We start from the raw sequence: 22227 nt of genomic DNA, 5'->3' as shown, positions 1-22227 counted from the left end.
CATCAATCCTGGGGGCACATCACTTCAAGACGAACTCGAGTGAGGCGAAAGCAGAGGTGCCCTCGAAACTTCACTCGGTGGCACCAGCGGCCGCAGAGCGACAGCCATTTCGGGAGCTGTCTCAAACCAGTGGTCCACATGTAAGAGCTTAGTAGTTCCCTGCCAAAGCACTCGAGTTTTGCATGCAACTGACGATTTAGCGATACATAGTAGCCTTCGCACTCTGAAAATAAGCGACGACTTCTAGTTCTTTCAGTATTAACGGTGAAAACAACATCTTACCAGATTCGGTTGATTTTGCTTATGGGTGACAGCAGTGGTAATCAGCAGAACTTACTTACTGGTGAGAACCGCAACAGATGATAACTCTCTTGTCGCCATAGAAATTAGAGAGTTCTGCTGGCGCCCAAATTAATCAAGAAGAGTACTCACAGTTACGATATCATCATATTGACTGGCACCATACGAAGATCGGCGAACCCTCATTAACATTGTTGATTCATTCCATGTTCTCAGTCTGTACACAAGAAGAGGAGTAGTGAATGTCGATAGAAGCGTTTAACACCATTAAAACGCCATAATACAATACGGTATTACCACTCAAGATACAAGCCTGTTTCCAAGCGTCAGCCTCCAAGTCACGCCAGCCATCCATTGCAATCTATGTAGGGGGTGTTTGCTGGCCATTTACGTTCCCTCTCATGATCTCCTCGGTTCGCAGCTCCAGAGGTCCTGTTATCCCGTTCGGCAGTGGTTCGTCATCTGGGTCCGGGAAAGACAATGTTGATCCCTCCGCTTCGTAGAAATCATTCATCGTCAACGGTCGCATGTTAAACCCTTCCATTTCTATCTTCTTCATCGTCTCCCCGTCGAACGCCATCGTCCGCATGCAGTGCCGTATGGGCACCATAGCTGCGTTGCGGCAAAGCTCGCGAAGGTCCGATCCAGAGAATCCAGTCGTTTGTGCAGCAAGAGCTCGCATCGAAAACGAGGGGTCCAGTCTCGTACCTTTCAGCATCTGCGGTTATGACCAAGCGGCCAAGAGATGCGAATGTAGTGGTGTTTGATCAGCTGCCATGTTCCTGGTACAAATTACGTGGTCAACGTACAAGGGACAATATTTTGAAACGTTGCTCCGTGTCAGGAAGCCCAATAGCAAAACGTTTGGGCATGCGACGCAAGATAGCAGGGTCAATATCCATAGGGCGATTTGTTGCGCCTAGCACAAGGATCCTATCCGAGCCGGATAGCAACCCATCCCACGAGCTGCGAGCCGGTCAGTTAAAGTTGCAGAAGAAATTTTTTTGAGAGAAAAGTTAAAATAATGTTTAGGGCCATGGGAACGACGAAAACCCACGTCATAAACTCTGCCTTCATCATTCCCATAACCTCGTGGTCGTCGGACCGCCTCTCGCGGAGGAAAGTATCTATCTCATCAACAAAGATGATGGCTGGCTGAACTTTTCGTGCGAGGCTGAAGAGCGCTGCGACGAGTTTGTTTGACTCGCCAAACCATTTATTTGTCAGTACCGAGGCAGCGACATTGATGAACGTTGCTCCGGATTCTTTGGCGAGCGCGCGTGCCAACATTGTCTTGCCGCATCCGGGTGGGCCATAAAGCAAGACACCTTTAGGAGCACCCAGCAAGGAAGATGTGGAAGTGAATAGAGTTGGGTAGAGAAGGGGATAAATTATTGATTCGCGAAGCGAGGAGATGATGGAATCAAGACCACCGATGTCTGTTCAGGAAATAGTCATGACTGACGTTCACAAAAGGGCACACTACGCCAAAGCAGTTTCGATCACTAGTGCTTACCTTCAAAGCCAATGACGATGTGGTCAGGGTGCACGACTTCTAAGGCAATAGTGCCTGGAAACGAAGGGCAAAAAAAACCCATTAAAACAGAGCGGATTTGTGCTGCTCGACTGGACGCACGTTCGTAATCATCTAATTTAAGGTTGTGATGGCCAAGTTTCTTCATCACCTCTGTGCGGCGTTTCTCCGCATCTTTGTCCGCAGGATGTCGGTCCATTAGCCACTATAAACATGTTAGTTAGGCAACGGACAAGAACTACTAGCATGGAATTGATGAGAGGAGTGGCGCTGAAGTCGTAGTAGAGATGTGCAGTGAGGATCATCCACCTACTCGTATGGCGTAGAAGACGGCAGCCTGGAATAAGTGCACAACGAATCGGTCAACTTGCCAGTCATTGACAGAAACGAGGCGAGCAAGCATACCTGAGAAGCGACGAAAAGCGCAACTGGAAGTGGGGCAGAATGTCAGAAACCGATCAAGGCGTCCCGAGTTTTGAGCATCCAGGGCGGACGAAGAACTTACCGTCGAGAATGATGCGTTTTGCATTAGCCGACGAGCTCATTGTGTCCTAGCTGCTCCGTAGGTGTCCCAGAGCACAGATGTTGTTGTTCGTCAGACACAGCAACCTCTCGTCGGGTGTAGCAGACACCTGCTTCCACTTGGTAATAGTATTGACGCTGGAGGAGTTATCCCAAAAATAACTATTCCTGTCTTTACCATATTAAGCTGTACAGCCCCTACGTGCTGTACCTGCCGCACAAATCTTGTGGCGTCTGTTGCAGTACCGAACGGTTCTTAAACGACATCCAACTACCTCGTGAAGCCGCTGTGAGCATACACATCACCGCTAGTACGAACGGTGGCAGTCACGACCCCGTCCACAACCTCCGACTTCTTGGTTTTCCCCATAATACCTCCTTCAATATCTGTGACCGTGCCGTCGACACCCACGAGCCCAGTACGTCCAGCGTGCTGCATCATGAACTCCCCAATCTCTTCGTCCAGGTCGAAGGCCCCACTGTGGAAGTTATTGAGCGTCTCCTCCGTTATGTGAGTATGCGCGAGCGAAGGGGCTGCGTGCGATAACCTTGGATTGGTTTGATGGAGCGTAACAGGTGCTTGAACTGCAATGTGGCGAGAATTGGCAGGACTCCCGGCTCTCCGTAGACAAAACCATCGGCTGAAGTCACAACACTTCCAACGCGGTTGTGGGGGATCATTGGGACGGTCGCCACCGGGCCTGGAAAGAGACCGTGGTTTCCGAGCGACCAACCAGAAACCAAGTAGCAGTAATGCGAAGCAGACTGTAAGTGGAAAGCGTAAGTTAGTTGTCAAGGAATGCGAAACGTCGCGTCATGGGACATTGGGAGAATTTGGAGGATAGGAGATCCAGAAACCACAGAGCATTCCAAATCACCAACATTACACCCGTGGCGCGAACAGATGATCGTTCTCGACACAAGCGACCCATTCCCAGCTGGGAAAGCCACAGAATTACGAGGAACCACCGATGCAACGACACAGAAAGGACCCAAGGAAAGAGCGAAGTTTGGGGGGGCCAATGCAGGGAACGGAGGAGAGACGACGTACCTATCGCCCCTACAATAGCGATGACTGTCCTCGGCTGCATCTCTCCACTTTCGCTGCCTTGAACCGCAGTCTCATGATCTTCGCGCGTAACTTGCTTGTTTACAATGTGCTCTGAGCTATAAGTAGCGCAAACGCAACTTTCGACGACATACCGAGAGAAAAGTGGGGCCATAAACTTCCCACTAATGTGATTGAGGAACAGTCGCGGCGAGAGGATGTTCAGAGATGTGAAGGAAGGTGATGGGATGCAAACGACTCGAGAGTGTCATCCTTCGAATGAATACTATATACTCGCACCACATCCGAAACGACCCAGATTCCTGCTTCTGGCGAGAATCCAATGACATCAGCGAGAGTCCAGGAAAACGTCGACGATTGGATGCACTGGTGCTGCCCCACAGCAGTCTTACGGAATACTATCGGGGAAAACGGGGAAACACGACCAACGCACGCGAGGTTGTCCATGTCAAGATGGGCGCCAACATCTGGGAGGGTCAAAGGGGGCAGGGCTGGAACAGAGGCAAAACTAGTCGGACCGCGTCTACAGGATCAGTAATATTCGTATCGTGGGGAATAGATGGGACGAAACGTTGGGTTGCTGGTAGGGAAGTAGAAGCGTTTTCATGGAGTGGTACGCCACGGTAGGTCGCCAAGTTTCTTCATCACCACCTCCGTGCAGCGTTTCTCCGCATCTTTGTCCGTAGGATGTCGGTCCATTAGCCACTATAAATATGTTAGTTAGGCAACGGACAAGAACTACTGGCATGGAATTGATGAGACGAGTCAATGTGAAGGTCCTGAAGTCGTAGTAGAGATGTGCAGGGAGGATCATCCACCTACTCGTATTGCGTAGAAGACGGCAGTCTGGAATAAGTACACAGCCGAATCGGTCAACTTTCCAGTCATTGACAGAAACGAGGCGAGCAAGCATACCTGAGAAGCGACGAAAAGCGCAACTGGAAGTGGGGGAGAATGTCAGAAACCGATCAAGGCGTCCCGAGTTTTGAACATCCGGGGCGGACGAAGAACTTACCGTCGAGAATGATGCGTTTTGCATTATTATAAATATTCCTATACGAAATAAGCTCAGTCGCACGCTAGTAGCGACAACGTCTATTGTATTCCTGGATGCCGTTAGGCCCAGGTCTGTAAACATTTTGTGAGCGACGATGATACCGGACCGTTAACTCTGGTCACGTGCAGAGGAGGGGGGCAGGCTATGCCTTGCACCTGCCAGCTACTTCGATAGAGAGAAAACTTGCAAATGTTAGAACTATCCAGAGGTGTGAAATGCAGGATCGCTTGGGTATCGTCGATGCTGTTTTGGACACTTGGGGGCCAAGTCAGCAGCTCAACTTCATTATGTGTCCCACCTATCCTCCAGGTCTTTTTCCTCCCTGCAATGGTATCATTCATAAAACTCCACTAATACTGTACAGCTTCCCATTCCATCACACACACGATGATAACAGATCTCTTACATTGATAAGTAACACTCCCTCCTTCTGGTGCTTTCGTTTGAAAGACTTTGTAACTATGGACACCACATGCTCTCTCCAAATGTGTCCAGCAGTGCCCGGAGGGCTTTGGTATTCACCTATATGAAATAAGCTAGGTATGAAAATAAGCATAGTAAATGAAAGGTAAAAGATACTTGTGCTCACATCAGTCACATGCTAGTAGTGACAACATCTGAGGTGACAAGTCTACTATGTGAGACTAAATACTGCTATGTATAACAATACTACATCTGCAAAACTACCTGAGGGAATGAGAAGGTCATACCTGCCTCCATTTGGAAGTGACTTGTCATAAGACTCACTAAGGGCCTGAATGGTAGTAAAATTTCTGCTTCCTTATGCAAAACATATACAAACCAAGTCTGTGCAGAGTTCAGCGGACTTCGAAGTTGATAATTGTGGACTATCTGCAACTGTAGTGTCTACTGATCAGGTGATGACTCACAGTTACCCACATATGCATAGTATGATATGCCACCTTGACAAACTGACCATTATTGCAGGCTAGATCATTCCCCATCCCCAACCCACCACTCACTTTGACTTTGCAGCAAGATGGAAGGTAGGGGTTTTGGGTCAAAGGGAAAGGCCCCATCAATCAGTTCAAGCTCTGAGCCTCAGCCAAAGTTGCAAGCTGTATGGCCCCATGCAGATGTTGAGATACTTCTTGATTTTGTGGAGGAAATCTGACCCAAGGCAGGCAATCATATAGCCTTTCAAGCAGGGCACTTTAATGATTTAGTATCTCAGTTACCTGTCCAACCCAATGGCTACTGTAAAACTGCAAAAAACTGTCAGGACAAGTGGGAAAGTGTGTGTTGATTGATTTATCCTTGTGTTCTGTATCACTCATCTCATAAACAGCTGAAACAGGATTATTATGCAGCTTCAGCTGTGGCAGGGGGGTCAGGGCTTGTGTATTCAGCAGCAAAAGGTGCTATAATGTCATAACTGAGGCAGGGCAACTCATGATGGATGATATTGTTGAGGTACATCTGGGATTTTCTCATCATGTGGTGTGCAAATCCTTGACTGTCCACTAGAATCAACCAGATACTGCCCAGTACCACAACACAGGCTTCAAATACTTTGATTGTATGTGAGACTTTGTCCTTCCTGACAAGGTGAGGGGCACCAATGCACACCATGCCACCTGTTCCCAACCCCCTGCCCAAAGGTCCCAGGCTTCCACATCCACACCATCCAATTTTCCCCCCATGCCACCAATGCAAGCTGCTTTACAGTTTACCTTTGTGCCATATCAACCCAGGTCTCCTGATCAAAGTCAAATTATGCTGACTCCTCAGATGGTGCAGCCTGCTGTAAATGCTCAGGGTATGCCTCTACCACCAGGTGTTTCACAGGCCCAGTCTGGTGTGCCTACCCATACTCCTACCTGACCCCACAGTCTCCCCTTTGTTGATTCCCACATTGCCACCATCTTCTGTGATGACATCAGTAAGCACATCCATCAAACCTTCATCCAGCTTGTCATCTTGTGGCAAGAAGCAGAAAAGTGATGCCACTGCTGAGCTCAACACCATGTCCACAACAGCTTCCAGGGGAAGTTCTTCTGGTTCTTGAAAGTGGTGCTCACAGACAGCTGGCCTTGAAGATGTGGTGCAGGATCTCATGACTGGTGTGCAAGATAATGTCACCAAGATGCTTGCTGCTCTTGACCAATCCAAGAGCTGAGATCTAGATGAAGTTTGTGCCACTGATGTCTGAGCTTGAGAAGAACCTTTCAGAGTGAAACCTGGTCCACTTGCAAATGCTATTTGAAGAGAAACCTTCCTATGTCACAGGTTACAAGAATGCTGCTGCTCACTTGCCAACATACAGAATGTTTTGGGTCAAGATGAGGCTTGAGGTGGTTGGCTGCAAGGTTCCAGAATATGCAGGAATGGGGGGGGGATAAGTAGTCTATCTGTACTTGTGCCATTACACTGTAGTCAATGCTGTAGTTGAGAATCACAATGCAAAGGTCAAGTCACAATGTTTGGGAGCAGTAACATTCATGAGAGAGTTGTGAATACAAGGTATGCAATACAAAAAATACAAAAACTACAAATGGCTGAATCAACCACACCTCACAAGCTTGGCATGATAGTCCTCCCACATCTGCATTGCAATCATGTCACACAAGGCATTCATCTGCCTGCACAACTCAGTGTTCAATGGAATATCTTGCAAGTCTCCAACATCAGTTTCTTCAGGTGCTAGGAGTGGCCCTTCTTCTTCATCAACTGCATCAGGATCCTGGCATGTTGACATCATCAGGATTGTGGAGGTGGATAATATTGTGAAGGCAGCATGCAGCTGCAGGCAACTGTGATTGGATTGCCATATCATACTCAGGTGGAAGAATGAGGGTGCAAAAATGCCACTTTGTGATTCTGAAGTTATGCTCAATGTCATTTTGAAGCATGGTATGGCAAAGGTTGAAGAGTTCTTTGCTATCCTTTGGCCTGTATGGAGTGAATGAGAATCAAATGTACATAAGGATATGATAGTACTTACCGTAAGTTAGCTTGACCCCACTTGGCCAAATGATAATGTTGGCCATGGTATGGTACAAGTAATTGTGGAGTTGATGGATATCCTGTGTCAGCAAGATAATAGTGCCCATCAGGAATCATGAAGTCCTACAAGCATGCATTGTGGTAGACAGTAGCATCAGTGGCTGATCCTTCCCAGCCTCCAAGAACATATGTAATAATACCATCGAACAAGCATGTGATGAGACAATTTTGAGATAAGAAACCTTTGCAATTGTGCATCAGATCCCGTTCACTTTTTGATGGCACACATGCAATATGTGTGCCATCAAGAGCACCTATGGCATCCTTGAAGTAAGGATAGAATTTAGTATTGGTGGTGATATGACTGGGGATCAGTGAGTTGGCTCTGGGAAGGCAGACATATGTGGTATAAATTGGACCCTTGCTGAATGCATGGAGCATTTGTTTGAAATACCTGGGTAAAATATATGATTAGCAGAAATTCCATGCATTCAGGTGACTGTACACTCACCATGATATAGTGTCCATCAAATGTTGGAATCACTCACCAATATGCCAGGCTGATAAGCCCATAACCATTGTGTACAGGAAAATTGCCAGTTGCTCTTCTAGCATGATGTTTCTTGAATCTTGAAGCTGCCCTTCTCAAAGGATAGATATGAGCATGAGGAAGATATGTTTGTGAATGCCAAGTTTGGTTCTGATCTGCTGGGGGTGCCCATTAAGCAGTTCATCTACCCATTTCTGTCCCAAAAGAGAAGATGTGTGGTAGGGTTCTGGGGTAGCACTTTGAAGGGTTGTGATTGTGGCCTGGTATATACCAAGTACAGCAGCAACTGTTGCATAGTTCTGAACCTGCTGCATGACTAGCACCCTCCAAATGAGATTAGACCTGGAATCTTCATCATCATCATCCTCTTCCTCCTCCATGGTAATGAGGCAATTCTTGACCATAGCAATAGTCAACAGTGTAGTGTATGAGTGGTTGATTGTCATGTGCCCACAGCCAGGTATCAACTTTGAAGTCTGCTGAACTCCACACAGACTTGGTTTGTATATGTTTTGCATAAGGAAGCAGAAATTTCGCTACCATTCAGGCCCTAAGACACTTGTTGGCCAATGAGAGGGCTCGCTCAAGTGCGAAAGAGCTGTTAACAGCCGCGTCGCGTAGCTGTTTCCCAGATGTAAGACACTCGGGTGTTGAACCCGGAGTTTACGTGACAAGGGCGGTCTCGTTGTGAGACGCGCTACATTCTTCGTAAGTAATAAGAAACACGCACATGAGTGCGAGACACTGTAAATACAATAAGCATAAGGGCGCGAAAGTTAATTTGCGCGATCAACAATAATGTGGAGAATGAAATTCTTAGAACGGAAAGTAGTTCTCACGACTCGGAGCGGACGCGTTCGGACTACGCACGACTTGCCAAATCTAACACATTAGTCGGCGAGCTCGTTGTGTCCTAGCTGCTCCGTAGGTGTCCCAGAGCACAGATGTTGTTGTTCGTCAGACACAGCAACCTCTCGTCGGGTGTAGCAGACACTTGCTTCCACTTGGTAAATAGTATTGACGCTGGAGCAGCTGCAGGAGTTATCCTAAAAATAATTATTCCTGTCTTTACCATATTAGGCTGTACAGCCCCTACGTGCTGTACAAATTTTGTGGCGTCTGTTGCAGTACCGAGATTATCAGAACCCGCTACGCCCCACCCCGTCGTTCTTAAACGACATCCAACTAGCTCGTAAAGCCGCTGTGAGCATACACATCACCGCTAGTACGAACGGTGGAAGTCACGACCCCATCTACAACCTCCGACTTCTTGGTTTTCCCCATAATACCTCCTTCAATATCTGTGACCGTGCCGTCGACACCCACGAGCCCAGTACGTCCAGCGTGCTGCATCATGAATTCCCCGATTTCTTCGTCCAGGTCGAAGGCCCCACTGTGGAAGTTATTGACCGTTTCCTCCGTTATGTGAGTGTACGCGAGGGAAGGGGCTGCGTGCGATAACCTTGGATTGGTTTGATGGAGGGTAACAGGTGCTTGAACTGCAACGTCGCGAGAATTGGCAGGACTCCCGGCTCTCCGTAGACAAAACCATCGGCTGAAGTCACAACACTTCCAACGCGGTTGTGGGGGATCATTGGGACGGTCGCCACCGGGCCTGGAAAGAGACCGTGGTTTCCGAGCGACCAACCAGAAACCAAGTAGCAGTAATGCGAAGCAGACTGTAAGTGGAAAGCATAAGTTGGTTGTCAAGGAATGCGAAACGTTGCGTCATGGGACATTGGAAGAATTTGGAGTATAGGAGATCTAGAGGCCACAGAGCATTCCGAATCACCAACATTACTACTTGTGACGCGAACAGATGATCGTTCTCGACACAAGCGACCCATTCCCAGCTGGGAAAGCCACAGAATTACGAGGAACCACCGATGCAACGACACAGAAAGGACCCAAGGAAAGAGCGAAGTTTGGGGGGGCCAATGCAGGGAACGGAGGAGAGACAACGTACCTATCGCCCCTACAATAGCGATGACTGTCCTCGGCTGCATCTCTCCACCTTCACTGCCTTGAACTGCAGTCTCATGATCTTCGCGCGTACCTCGCCTGTTTACGATGTACTCTGAGCTATGAGCAGCGCAAACGCAACTTTCGATGACATACCAAGAGAAAAGTGGGGCCATAAAGTTCCCAGTAATGTGATGGAGGAACAGTCGCGGCGAGAGGATATTCAGAGATGTGAAGGAAGGTGATGGGATGCAAACGGCTCGAGAGTGTCATCCTTCGAATGAATACTATATACTCGCACCGCCTCCGAAACGACCCAGATTCCTGCTTCTGGCGAGAATCCAATGACATCAGCGAGAGTCCAGGAAAACGTCGACGATTGGATGCACTGGTGCTGCCCCACAGCAGTCTTACGGAATACTATCGGGGAAAACGGGGAAACACGACCAACGCACGCGAGGTTGTCTATGTCAAGATGGGCGCCAACATCTGGGAGGGTCAAAGGGGGCAGGGCTAGAACAGAGGCAAAACTAGTCGGGCCGCGTCTACAGGATCAGTAATATTCGTATCGTGGGGAATAGATGGGACGAAACGTTAGGGTTGCTGGTAGGGAAGTAGAAAGCGTTTTTCATGGAGTGGTGCACCACGGTAGGTCCAATGACGAACTCTGTCGAAACAACTCACCACAGGTCCACAAAAAAAGTTCGAAGAAACCTATGAAACACTTCAGATTTCCGCAGCTTAATGACAGAGAAACGTGTGTTGTGTGGATAGCCATAGCAGCAGATCCTGCAGAGAAGGCCTCTTATGAGACAAAGTTCAGCGCTCAGCCTGCGTGCAACCACGTTGCAAGCCAAACTACCAGTCCCGCGGCCAGACGGTACTCAGAAAGCTTGCCTCATGGCTATCAGACTAGCTGCGGGCAGTGTGCATGGTCGATCACCAATCGTTGCAACATTGGGGCCATTACATAAGCGACGCCGCAGAGTCCTCCAGCCTGGAACGCGTGTGGACCTGCCATGTATCTTTTATTGGCTGGGCTAGGCTCTCTGGCCACCGTTCTTGCCTACGTCGCCTACACGGAGTCTATTTGGTCAAAATCACTACGAACTCGCCAAGCTGTACTTGACCAACTCGGCCTTGTTCAGCGCGCGGAATCCAAAATTTACAGATTCGTTGGATTCTTTCATCCATACTGGTGAGTTCCTGCCGGATCCGCTTGCCAAGGAGGTTTGACCTCCACGCCGTACAACTAATGAGATTTTCCAAGCAATGCAGGTGGAGGAGGAGAGCGGGTCTTGTGGACCGCCATTGCACACATCCAACGAGAGCACAGGGATATCGTATCTGTCGTGTATTCCGGTGACACGGATGCGTCGAAAACGGACATCATAAATAAAGTAAAGGTGAACAATCACGTCAATTGGCGATCCTGAGCCTTGCTAGACATTGACACACCTGCAGGCTCGCTTTGCCATTGACTTGGAACCATCGACTTTACATTTCGTCTATCTGAAGTCAAGATATCTGGTGGAAGATTCGAGATGGCCACGGTTCACCATCCTTGGTCAGAGCTTGGGCTCCATCTACCTCGCTTGGGAGGCTATGTGCGAATTCGTCCCAGACCTATACATCGGTGAGGTGGATGCTATGTTGCCATTTCACCAAGCTCAACGGACCGTACTGGTTTCCTTTTCAGATACCATGGGCTATGCATTCACATTCCCCGCCGTAACTTGGCTTACTCGTGGTGCCGTCCCAATCGGAGCATATGTCCACTACCCAACCATATCCACTGACATGCTTGCGCGTGTCCCAGCGGAGTCTTGGAAGATGTGGGCCAAACGAGCGTGAGTGCCTCCCATTTTCCTTGTTCCTTGGCCTTATCATTCCGACCCATATTTTGAACAGTTACTACCGCCTTATGATGTACTATTACGCTCTTTCTCTCTCACACGCTCGTTTTCTGATGGTGAACTCCTCGTGGACGCGAAACCATATAGCTTCTATACTATCCCACGAGCATTTCGGGCCCACGATGTGTTGGGCGTCCCGTCTCACACCTCTTCTGGCCGTCGAATTAGCTCTTTCATCAAGGGCTCTGCGGACGACAATGCTCGTTGTGGGTAGTTATCCTACAGCAGGTAGCCCGGCTATCCAGACTGTCCAGACCGTAGAGCCTGAAATTGTATATCCACCCTGTGACATGCGGGAGATGGTCAAGTTCCGTTTGGATAATAGAGAGCCTACAATTCTCAGCGTGGCGCAATTTCGGTGCGTCGTCCCGTCGACCCTAGACCTGCCGAATGGAGCACTGAATTGTAATAACACAGCCCGGAGAAAGACCATGCAGCCCAACTTCGAGCATTCGCACAACTTTTAATGGATCATCCCGAGTACAAATGCTCCCCTACAAGTAAAGTGCACCTCGTGCTTCTTGGTGGCGCTCGCAATGCGGGTGATTTAGCCAGGGTGGGAAAACTCCGCTCATTGGCAAGCGAATTCGATATCCTCGTAGGTTCCCCAATTTCATATTGGAAGCCACATGAAACATATGATTTGACGCGTGTACTGACCTCGTGGTTCTCCCGCTGTAGAATCATGTTACCTTCGTTGTCAATGCTTCTTACCCAGAGGTCCTAAAATGGCTGTCCCGTTCCAGCATCGGGCTTAGCACAATGGTGGACGAACATTTTGGCATCAATATTGTTGAATTCATGGTATTTTCTTATCTCCGCGTTCTCGTGGTATCTGTGCGCAAAGCTCAAGACACTTTCGTTGATATCCAGGCTGCCGGTTTGATCCCGTTGGTACACGCGTCTGGAGGTCCTTTGCATGACATAGTGGTACCCTACCAATTAGGGCCCACGGGCTTTCACGCCAAAGCCCCCGGAGAGTTCGCGACTGCCATGCACGAGGTCAGGTGATCAGGTTGCCTTCGCTTGTTACTTACCTGATGGATGTTTAGATCCTGACGTTGGATCCGGTACAAACGACGACCCTTCGCGAGAGGGCGCGGAGATGGGCAACCGAGAGGTTTTCCGAGGAGGAGTTCGTGAAAGGGTGGGAGAAGAGTGGGTGGAGAAGTCACATACCCTAGGAAAGGATGTGCTACATACATCGGTAGGCATCAGACGAACACTTGGCGAGTGAAGTGGATGGTGGTGACTAGTGCTAGCTAGGGACGTTAACTTACCCGCAGCTCACACTATGAAGTGGGGCAGGATGGAGTGGTGACAGTGTTTATACATAGTACACAGGGACGTCGACTTGCCTGAGGCTCGTGGGGGACACAGGTGGTGAATCGACATGAGGCATTAAGGTTACCTAGTTTCACTCGCACGTTTGCAGAAAGTCTCGTCCTTGTCATCTTCGGCCCTGCCAGGTACTAGTCATCCTCGAAAACTGACCAAATCACAATGGAGCTAGTAGTGTACTAGAGCCTCTTGGCTCGCGGGAGCTCCACAAGTTACTGATATTTGACCACAAAAGGGCCGCGGTGAGCCCGCTGTCCCTATGTGCGTGCCCTCGGCAATCAAGGTGTCCTCCCCGAGGACCCGGGCACCATTGGGTTGGCACAAACCATACTTACTGGTAAGTAGACATGAGACGCTCGCTAAACATCGTTTAAGTATAGCTTTTAATTGCCCAGGCCGCAATCTAGGCTAATCCATACTTGCCTGCCACATCGATCATCTCCCTTCGTCCGACAGACCGACCTCCAAGCGGGCCATCAGCATCATAATCATATCTGTCAAATATAGGTGAGCTTCCATACATAACATCCATCCTGCTGGCACGCCATCAATCATATCTCCAAACCTTTTCCAAATGGATTCTTCCAGATTCTTCCGCAACAGAAAAGAAACATGTAAACGGTAAGGGCTTAATTAGGGCCGTTTCCCGAGCTCACTTAGGATGAGGGCAGCTTGAGAAAAGGACCACTTCACATGATCAGTGATCTTGAGACTATTTCATAGACGCCTGAAATGTCACCCAACTGGAATGTTAACTGAACGTTCCGTCCTCCCGGGTCCGGGTGCTCAAACTTGGCTCTACTTATAATTCAAGCCCTGCCAAAGTGCACTGCTTTAGTGCGCACCCGTTTCCTCCCCAGATCGACGAAATTTTTTTCTCCGCAAGGTGCGTTTTTTTGTGTCGTCTGCGCAATCCAGTCGCTCCATTCCACTAGTCGCAGTGATTGTTTCCCTTTTCTCTCTCCTTTGCTGATGCATACTCGGAAGTCGGTGGTGCGCACTGCCAGATCTCCGACGTCTGACGATGTCGACAAACTAAGGTCTGAGCTCGCTCGGCTGAAGGAGAAAGAAATGGTGCTCCTCCAGGAACTTCGGGAGATCCGAGCTGCTGCGGAGCAGGTCCAAGTGGAGCTGGATGAGCTCATTCAAAAAAGCTCGGGAGCCCTCATTCAAAAGCTTCCCAACGAAATTCTAGTTACCATACTGGAACACGCGACATCTTACCATTGCTCGACATGCGTAGATCCGTGCTGGAAGTGGCTCGGCGTGTGTCGGCGCTGGAAGAACGTAATAACCCACACGGCCAGCTTGTGGACCCATGTCAATATTACGCCTAGGTGGACGCAAACGATGGTCAGACGCCACCTCACCCAGAGTCGTGACATACCCTTGAACATTACCATCCGGCCTTTGCTCATGCGGGAACGATGGTACGGGATGCTCGGCCCACGCCGGCATCTTCTATCCCTGATTGTTCCTCTAGCAGAGCATGCGTGGCGTTGGCGCAGCCTCGATATCCGAGGATTCCCCCCATCTACGTTGCAGGTCATGCTCGCTCAGTTCGACTCCGTGTCTTACTCTCCGGTGGAACGCATTCATATTCGGTCGGATGAACGTGAGACGGGTACTCTCCCTTGGCCAAACTGGATCTCGCCGGACACTTGTCCAAGACTGACCTACCTTCATCTCGGCGCATTCCGGATTCCGGACGTCGTCCCTGCATTCCAACTGACCTCGCTTCGCGCTCATCACGGATAACACGCAATGGTCTCCAAGTGTACCCTCGCTGCCGTTCGCGCTGCGGAGCATCTTACAGGAATCATTCGAGCTCACCAGTCTGACCCTGTATGGAACGGGGAGAAGTTTCAGAGACCTGAGTTTGGCTCCGGATAGCATTCACATGCCCTCGCTGCACTACGCTCAACTTGTATCCACGCGACGTCGAGATGCCGGGTTTAGAGAGTATCTTGATGGCTATGGTTGCCCCTGAGTTACGTCATTTAAACTATGTCCCGCGTTGGCACATGGACACGTTGACGCCTCCCGTGTTTTATGGCACCGATGGCGCCCCCAGGTTTCCCCGCGTGACCGACCTTCGCATCAGGAATGCTGTCAACGGGAGACATGACATGACATCCCTTATCACTGCTTTCCCCATGGTACAAAATGCTGCACTCGGTGGAGCGGAGGTGACTGCGTTTTTGTGTCACAACGGGTCTCATCGACCAGTTGACTGTTGGCGGAACCTCGAGAGTGTCACCGTCATCGAGCCTGAGACGAGTATCATGGAGGATTTACTCCGATGGCTTACGGAACGAAATCGCAAAAACAAGACCATGTTGCGCGTCTCGCTGGAGGAGCTAGCTAATAGCAGCGAGTTTCTGGAGTTCCATGAATGTCTGATGCGGTACGCGATCGTGGAACTCAAGGATCCCCAAATCAGAATAGGGAGAACCAATTTTCCTATATCTCCTTCGCTTCGAGCGGTGCGTTACTCGTGGTGCGTTAGCATGCAGTGGGCTTATCATGTGTTACTCGCATCATTGCAGAAGCTCTCTAGATATACGCCGGGAATGGTCAGGGCGATCGGTGGTGTACTCCGCGACGAGTATACCTTGTGTGAACCGGATAACGAAAGTGCCACCCTACTCCAACCCACGTAGTCACTGTATGTTAAGTAGTATTTTCAGGGTGTCGCCGGGATATTTTTCATATGTAACAAGCACCATCATTTAGTCTGTATTCTGTTGTCTTGGTCAAAATTCGTTTCTTGTAGTGGCTGCGTTGGAAAGTTCGGGAAACCGACCCAACTTGGAGGGGTTTCACTCCTCTCTCTTGCCTTTAAGAAAGCGGGCCTTCACCAATAAATTGTCTTATTAAGCCGGCCAAGTCAACTACGAAAAGACGCCCTATTTGGTTTTCCTCGGTCTTGGAAGCACGGGAACTGTAAAACGCACGTGGGCATCAGTGGCAGAGCGCCCGCCGACCAGTATTACGCCAACGATTAGTTCCGACTCATCACCTCGATCCAATTCGCCGACGGACGCACTCGGGAGGAACATACTGAATGGCAAGCAAGACCAAATTGAAGCAAGTAAAGACTACGCTGAGATGTGCTAGTCACTTGTACTTCCGCCTTCTATGATCGTCTCGCCATCATCTGAGAATTTCACATTTTTCTTTGACGGAGGTTGTTGACCCAAGTGGTATCATTAACTGGTTTAAATGACTCACCGGATCGGTCGCGGACTTGCCGATGTATTTGGTGTGAGCTGAATACGGGGTCAAAGGGATGTGATCGCCGCTGAAACAGCAAATAACGTACTCCCATATGCGACAAGTTCACCGTCGGCGTTCGTGAAATCAATGCGGGTATAAGCCACTTGCCGTCCTAACGGACATCTCGTCATGTGAGGACACGGATTGAAAGCCCCCGAATTTGACTGACCTAACGAGGTGAGTGTTGCTTTTCCAAATAGCGTATCACCAGCTTTTCCCGCTGGGCGAACAAACGATGTACACACATCCGTGGAGACGCCAGTCATGAAATGTCCCCTGGATGCGACGGCGAGAGAGCCAAGTGTGTCGGTGAGTGATAGCAGAAGCCCACCGTGAGCGGTCTATGCGCTATTTTCGACATGACATTCAGTAACATGCACGGAGATAACCCACCCCGACACGGTTCACTGTGAAAGTGACAGGAGAGTCAGTCATTGCACTATACCGCGTCGCGTGAACAATACGGACGATTGGAAGGCTGGATCTTGAGCGCCGTTTCGACAACGCCTGGTTTAGCACGTAGAATTTGGAGCTGCGTGCGATTATTAGTTGAAGCACCCCAAATAGCATCGCGTTGAAATGTTTACATGGGGAAAACACTGTGCATCATGTCCTTTCTTACTCTGTTATATGAGCACACTCGACGTAGCGGAGGCGGGACTCACCCTTTGTATCTATGAATGACTTCCAGACCTACAGCAAATGTAATTCTGATCAGGCTCAGTCCATAAGTGCACTCACTCGTTGGGTGAATTTCATGCACGCCGCCATGGTTTGTCTTTACTTTTGAGGAGGCCTTGCCAAACTCGGCAGAGCGTCGGCAAGCCACAAATTCGATCTCCGCCCGGAGTGGCCCGATTAGTACCGCGCTGTGTTGTCGGTTTCGAACCGTCCAACTAGCAAACCGGCGTTCTTTGTTTTTCTGTCCGCGAGCACCACCGAACAAGAAAAAAAATGTCTGACTTGTGTCCTGTGTACGCACCGTTCTTTGGTGCAATGGTATGTGGCATCTTTGCATGGCTTTGAATCGTTGTGAACGCCGCGAACAGGGCTGCACCTGCGCAATTGTATTTACCTGTGAGTAGCCTTGGTTGACATGACGGACTTGCTCTTGTCTTACACCCATACCGCTCACCAGGCATCGGTGCAAGGTACGCTGGAAACTGAATCAGACGCTCCTTCTGTGCGTATGTTGACCGGTGTGCAGTTATGGTACCGCTAAGTCTGGTGTCGGTATCTCCGCTATGGGTGTCCTCCGGCCTGACCTCATCATGAAATGTTCCGTCCCCGTTATCATGGCCGGTATCATTGCTGTGCGTCCCTCGTTGGTATTACTTGCCATATCTCACTCACCCGTGACTAGATTTACGGCCTTGTCGTTTCGGTGATCATTTCCGGCACACGTATGTGTAGATCCCGCCGTGGCTTTGGGGTTGTTGGCTGAAATTGAGTCTCTAGTGGGAGTTTCGATGCCCCTCGCACAGGGCTTCATTGACCTCGGTGCGGGTCTGTCCGTGGGTCTTTCAGGTCTTGCAGCCGGTTTTGCCATTGGTATCGTTGGTGATGCTGGCGTGAGAGGTACCGCACAGCAACCCCGACTGTTCGTTGGCATGGTGTGTTTGCTATGTGCCGCACGCCCGACCACCACTCATTTTTTGACAGATCTTGATTCTTATCTTCGCGGAAGTTTTGGGTTTGTACGGTATGTGGTGTGGTCCTTACTTTGTCGACCAGCAGTGACATGACGTCCTCGATAGGCTTGATTGTAGCGCTTATCATGCATACCAAGGCAGGAGAACTAGTCGGACTAGTGAGTGTTACACGGTGTTTGCGTTGTTTCTCCGCTGCTGACGTGTCGCGTCCCACCAGTGTTCTTGAGTTTCCCAGCGAAGAGTGGCTGTGGACAGTGCTAAATACTATACTTGATTGCCTCTCTTTGACCTGACATCTCTGCCTCGTAATGATCATGAATTAGCCATCTACTGTGTGCATTTCTCTGAGATGATGCTGAGCCGGAAGTAGACGTAGAATGGAATGTTGTCCTTAGTCGACGTGTCAGATCCAATATCCGTTGTTTCCACATGTAAACATTCCACTGACTTACGTCCGCTTTACACTTCAACTTGACCTCCTAGCCTCGGCGTCGGTGATGCTTTCGTGGTTGCTGACGTTGCTTGCACTGGCGTTCGTGGCCACGCTTGCCGTGTCCCAAGTTACGGTGTCGACCAACGATCCATTCCGTGCCATCGTTATCAAACACCGCGCACTCCATCCTGAGCCGCCTTTGTGCTGTCTAAAGCCTTTACCCTCTGCAGACCCACCAGAAGGTCCAGAAGATATCTTACTGTCGTTTGAAGAATGGAAGTCTAAACAGCTTCACGCTCACTCGCAGACAGCGTCCCAGGCAACCACAACAGAGGCATCCGAGAGAACTACATCTGACACTTCTCGAGATACCGAGACGCCGTCGCCCGTAGACACGCATGCGACCGCCCCAGAACCCTCTTTCCCGCAGGACAGCTTACCACCTCATTTTAGGGTGCCAATCACGGACAGGTTCAACTTTGCCAACATGGACTGCTCTGCCCGAGTACACATGGCACATCGGTCAGCCAAATCCGCGTCTTCCATTCTTTCGGAGAAGAAGGACAAGTACATGCTTTCCCCGTGTACATCGAAAAATGGGGGGGACCAATTCGTGGTGGTCGAATTGTGTGACGACATCCGGATAGATACCGTGCAACTTGCCAACTTCGAGTTCTTCAGTGGGGTGTTCAAGGATTTTACCGTTCGAGTGGCCAAGACTTACCCCGCGACGGATGACGGATGGACATTTGCTGGAACGTACCGCGGCAAGAACATCAGGGGCGTACAGGTATTGTGTTCAGTCGGTGTCTTGCCTCACTCGTAGTACTCATCCTCTGACAGTCATTCCATCCACCTACTTCGTTGCGTGACTTCTATCGGTATATCCGAATCGACTTCCATTCATATTACGGGCACGAATACTACTGTCCTATCTCTCTTCTGCGCGTGTACGGTCTGACTCACCTGGAGCAATGGAAGTGGGTTATGTGGGAAGCAGAGAGTCGTGCACGACTGGAGGAACAAGGGCTTTTGATCGCCGAAGTTACTCCTGCTAGTTCGAACTCGATACAGCGACCTCCCACCGACATGAATACGTTCGTGGACATACTCGAGTCGGGTTCTGTGAATGCGAGTGAAATCATGAGCGGCGGAAATTTCTCGTCCCCCCAGGAAGGTGGTGTGATGGGCTTGTCCAACAGCTCCTCCACCATGCAAGCTCCACACGGCGGGACATCTCCTACATCTTCAGCAACCCCTCCCGCTGCTCATGGGTCCCCAGAATCCACCCCTTTAGGCGAGTATTCACAGGCAACATCGCATGTCATGTCTTCTTCCTTGGCCGAAGTCATCTCGTCCATAGCATCTATGATGTCCCACGAGACCCCATTCGCAACGTCACTCAATCAACCTACTAGCGAGCATATAAGTACGCGTGTTTCGGAGTCGCAATCATCGCGCACACTCTCAACGCATGCCTCTGTAACGCCCGCTGCGTCTAATTCGCGTTCATATACCAGCGTACACTCTCCCGCTCCTAGCGGCGAGTCCATATTTGGTACTATCATGAACAAGTTAACCGCGCTAGAGGCAAACCATACGTTATACGCACGATATGTGGAGGAACAGATTACCGGAGTGAGGGAGGTACTCAGGAAGTTGGGGGAGGAAGTGGGGAGATTAGAAAGCATTGTCGGTGGCTCCCAATACCTAGGGTATGGTAACCGCTCACTCCGCTTTTCGCATTTTTTAGGAGCAAATGCAATCCCAGATGTATCTGCGCACAGTACAGGAGTGGGAAAGGCAGAGACTGCGGCTGGAGCTCGAGCATAGCGAGCTGCTCTCGCGAGTCAATCATCTGGCTGATGAGGTAGGGGCGCTATTTGACTCGACGTGACTTTCTAGTGATGACGCCGGCTATAGGTTGTCCTTGAAAAGCGTCTCGGAATTGCACAACTGTGTCTGCTCCTGGCAGTGCTTGTGTTCATGGGATTCACGAGAGGTGCTCCGTACGTCGAGCAATCTCAGGCGGACTTCAACCGCTCCGCCCGCCAGTGGGGTACGCGGCCGCTAAGTCTCGGAAGCAACAAGGAACTTAGAGGGTGGAATCCCCTGAGACTGAGAAGTCTCAGTCCGACCGTGCAACGCAATGGCGCCGAGAAGATGCCGAGTGCGTCTATTCTCTTTGGCAGACGCCTTTGGACTCATCTGACGACAGGTTCGGAGGCACGGATGGCGTTCCCTTCCTCAACATCCCAAAGACAACCTTCGTTCATTGACTTGACCCCTCGTCATCTCCCAAGGGAATCTGTATCTTCGTCCACGAGTTCCCTGCACAAACATTTTCACGGACACCATTCAACTCGAACGCCAACACGACATAGGCAAGTGCTTTCTGTCGACCCGCGTTCGATTCCACAAGTTTTACCCATTGCCAAATCCAATTCATCCACCGCCTCTCCCCACCCAACCCCTCGATCAACTAAGCGGTTAGCACGTACTGCACACCTTCACGAAGTCAAGCTGTTCCGTCACAGGCGCGGCAGCGGGGCGGGAATCACGAGACGACTGGAACGACGAGGCAATGAAGAAAATGAACATGATGACGATGTGTTTCGTGTCGGCACTCCACCTTCATCTCAACCAAATACATCTCATCTTGGGCGCCGCGGCCCGTTCCGCCCGTTGTTTCCGACAGTTCGCTCGGAAGACGATAAGGAGACAGACGGATGGATAGATACTGATATGGATGGTTCTGAAGTTACATCTGACACTGCTCCCTATGACAGCACTTAGGCTGCACTAGACGTCATACCGTTTTCCTTATGGGTTAGTTTGATTTTCTAGTATGATACCTTGCTTTCTGTTTGCTGCACTGCCAATCTCATTCCAGTATACGATTCCAGTGACCAATGACAATGCGCCTGAGAACATCTTCGCCTGGCACTGTCGCAAGCATAATGTGAGTTGATCGGAGAGGGGAAGCTTTTACACCAATGTTGTCATGCCTGACGTTCGCAAGATCGTCAGTAGAATATCGAACTATGACACCTTTACCAACTTCACTGAAGTTCCAAGTTTGCAATCGGACTTGTCATAGCAGCTCAAATCTCCGAATGCATTCCTTCCAAGCACACGTGAGGATAGGTAGTAGACCTTAATCCCTGGCATCGTCACCCCGAAACCAATTCCTGACCATCCATTACAACGGCCCCCGTAATCTTTAGCATTGTGAACGACGCAACGGCCAACTCACCTCCGAACAAGCTACCGAGTAGAGCGACCACATGAGAGGTATAAAAGGGTTGGCGAGGCAGCATCAGAACCAACCAAGTCAGTATCCTTGGAACGGCTTCACCGTGTGTTTCGCTCTGCTTTCTCCCCTCGTTGCACCCCTCGACACTGTTGTCGCCGGCGCCGCGATCAATCCAGGAACTTACGGTCTCAGTAAACTCACACACAGGCAAGGCGAAACGTGCAAACCCCCAATGACCATTGTTGCTTTGATGCGCAATCTCTACGATGCTATGAAGGTACATGCGTACCTAAAGACGGCAGCTTATGTAAGTGATTGCAATTCGGACTCCGTCATCGGGAGGTATCCTGTAAGTCTCCAAGTGAAGAAAAGTGTATTGCATCGAGCTT

The 22227-nt window shown here is 49.9% G+C and overlaps 8 protein-coding genes across 8 annotated transcripts; 5 read left to right on the top strand and 3 right to left on the bottom strand.

Moving 5' to 3' along the window:
* Positions 1–465: 465 nt before the first annotated feature.
* On the bottom strand, positions 466–2519 carry F5J12DRAFT_854717 (ATPase). The gene is made up of 8 exons (XM_051746640.1): positions 2340–2519; positions 2240–2262; positions 2148–2171; positions 1937–2039; positions 1817–1870; positions 1358–1739; positions 1110–1266; positions 466–1018 (listed from the first exon to the last, which is right to left on the bottom strand). The coding sequence occupies exons 1-8, from the start codon at positions 2377–2379 to the stop codon at positions 662–664; spliced, it is 1140 nt and encodes a 379-aa protein (XP_051596517.1). The 5' UTR covers positions 2380–2519; the 3' UTR covers positions 466–661.
* A 6399-nt stretch (positions 2520–8918) lies between these two features.
* Positions 8919–10339, bottom strand: F5J12DRAFT_363766 (uncharacterized protein). Its single transcript, XM_051739061.1, has 2 exons — positions 9966–10339; positions 8919–9678 (listed from the first exon to the last, which is right to left on the bottom strand). Exons 1-2 carry the CDS (start codon positions 10135–10137, stop codon positions 9185–9187), a joined length of 666 nt encoding a protein of 221 aa, XP_051596516.1. The 5' UTR covers positions 10138–10339; the 3' UTR covers positions 8919–9184.
* Positions 10340–10980: 641 nt separating this feature from the next.
* On the top strand, positions 10981–13061 carry F5J12DRAFT_725822 (glycosyltransferase family 4 protein; the record flags this gene model as incomplete). The annotated part of the gene is made up of 9 exons (XM_051741668.1): positions 10981–11159; positions 11232–11367; positions 11426–11597; positions 11661–11811; positions 11873–12235; positions 12295–12475; positions 12559–12681; positions 12751–12879; positions 12930–13061. The coding sequence occupies 9 exons, from the start codon at positions 10981–10983 to the stop codon at positions 13059–13061; spliced, it is 1566 nt and encodes a 521-aa protein (XP_051596515.1).
* An 827-nt stretch (positions 13062–13888) lies between these two features.
* Positions 13889–15070, top strand: F5J12DRAFT_363526 (uncharacterized protein). Its single transcript, XM_051739059.1, has one exon. It carries the CDS (start codon positions 14191–14193, stop codon positions 14974–14976), a length of 786 nt encoding a protein of 261 aa, XP_051596514.1. The 5' UTR covers positions 13889–14190; the 3' UTR covers positions 14977–15070.
* On the top strand, positions 15071–16152 carry F5J12DRAFT_363630 (uncharacterized protein). Its single transcript, XM_051739060.1, has one exon. The coding sequence runs from the start codon at positions 15165–15167 to the stop codon at positions 15879–15881; it is 717 nt and encodes a 238-aa protein (XP_051596513.1). The 5' UTR covers positions 15071–15164; the 3' UTR covers positions 15882–16152.
* On the bottom strand, positions 16046–17276 carry F5J12DRAFT_363524 (thioesterase thiol ester dehydrase-isomerase). The gene is made up of 9 exons (XM_051739058.1): positions 17239–17276; positions 17163–17190; positions 17085–17110; positions 16966–17029; positions 16891–16904; positions 16667–16838; positions 16544–16609; positions 16453–16490; positions 16046–16397 (listed from the first exon to the last, which is right to left on the bottom strand). The coding sequence occupies exons 1-9, from the start codon at positions 17266–17268 to the stop codon at positions 16335–16337; spliced, it is 501 nt and encodes a 166-aa protein (XP_051596512.1). The 5' UTR covers positions 17269–17276; the 3' UTR covers positions 16046–16334.
* Positions 17277–17394: 118 nt separating this feature from the next.
* On the top strand, positions 17395–18578 carry F5J12DRAFT_854671 (V-type ATPase). The gene is made up of 9 exons (XM_051746639.1): positions 17395–17496; positions 17547–17574; positions 17636–17648; positions 17705–17810; positions 17861–17900; positions 17956–18110; positions 18160–18199; positions 18255–18307; positions 18367–18578. Exons 1-9 carry the CDS (start codon positions 17452–17454, stop codon positions 18373–18375), a joined length of 489 nt encoding a protein of 162 aa, XP_051596511.1. The 5' UTR covers positions 17395–17451; the 3' UTR covers positions 18376–18578.
* F5J12DRAFT_363469 (UNC-like C-terminal-domain-containing protein) lies at positions 18546–21597 on the top strand. Its single transcript, XM_051739057.1, has 5 exons — positions 18546–19372; positions 19426–20274; positions 20336–20452; positions 20506–21428; positions 21489–21597. The coding sequence occupies exons 1-4, from the start codon at positions 18647–18649 to the stop codon at positions 21376–21378; spliced, it is 2565 nt and encodes an 854-aa protein (XP_051596510.1). The 5' UTR covers positions 18546–18646; the 3' UTR covers positions 21379–21428; positions 21489–21597.
* The last annotated feature ends 630 nt before the right edge of the window (positions 21598–22227 follow it).

Source organism: Pisolithus orientalis, assembly GCF_024613125.1.
Source record: "Pisolithus orientalis strain OTSU chromosome Unknown F5J12scaffold_38, whole genome shotgun sequence".
Taxonomy (NCBI): Eukaryota; Fungi; Basidiomycota; class Agaricomycetes; order Boletales; family Pisolithaceae; genus Pisolithus; species Pisolithus orientalis.
The sequence above is the reverse complement of the archived record's forward strand: the minus strand, read 5'-3'. Positions and strand labels throughout refer to the sequence as shown.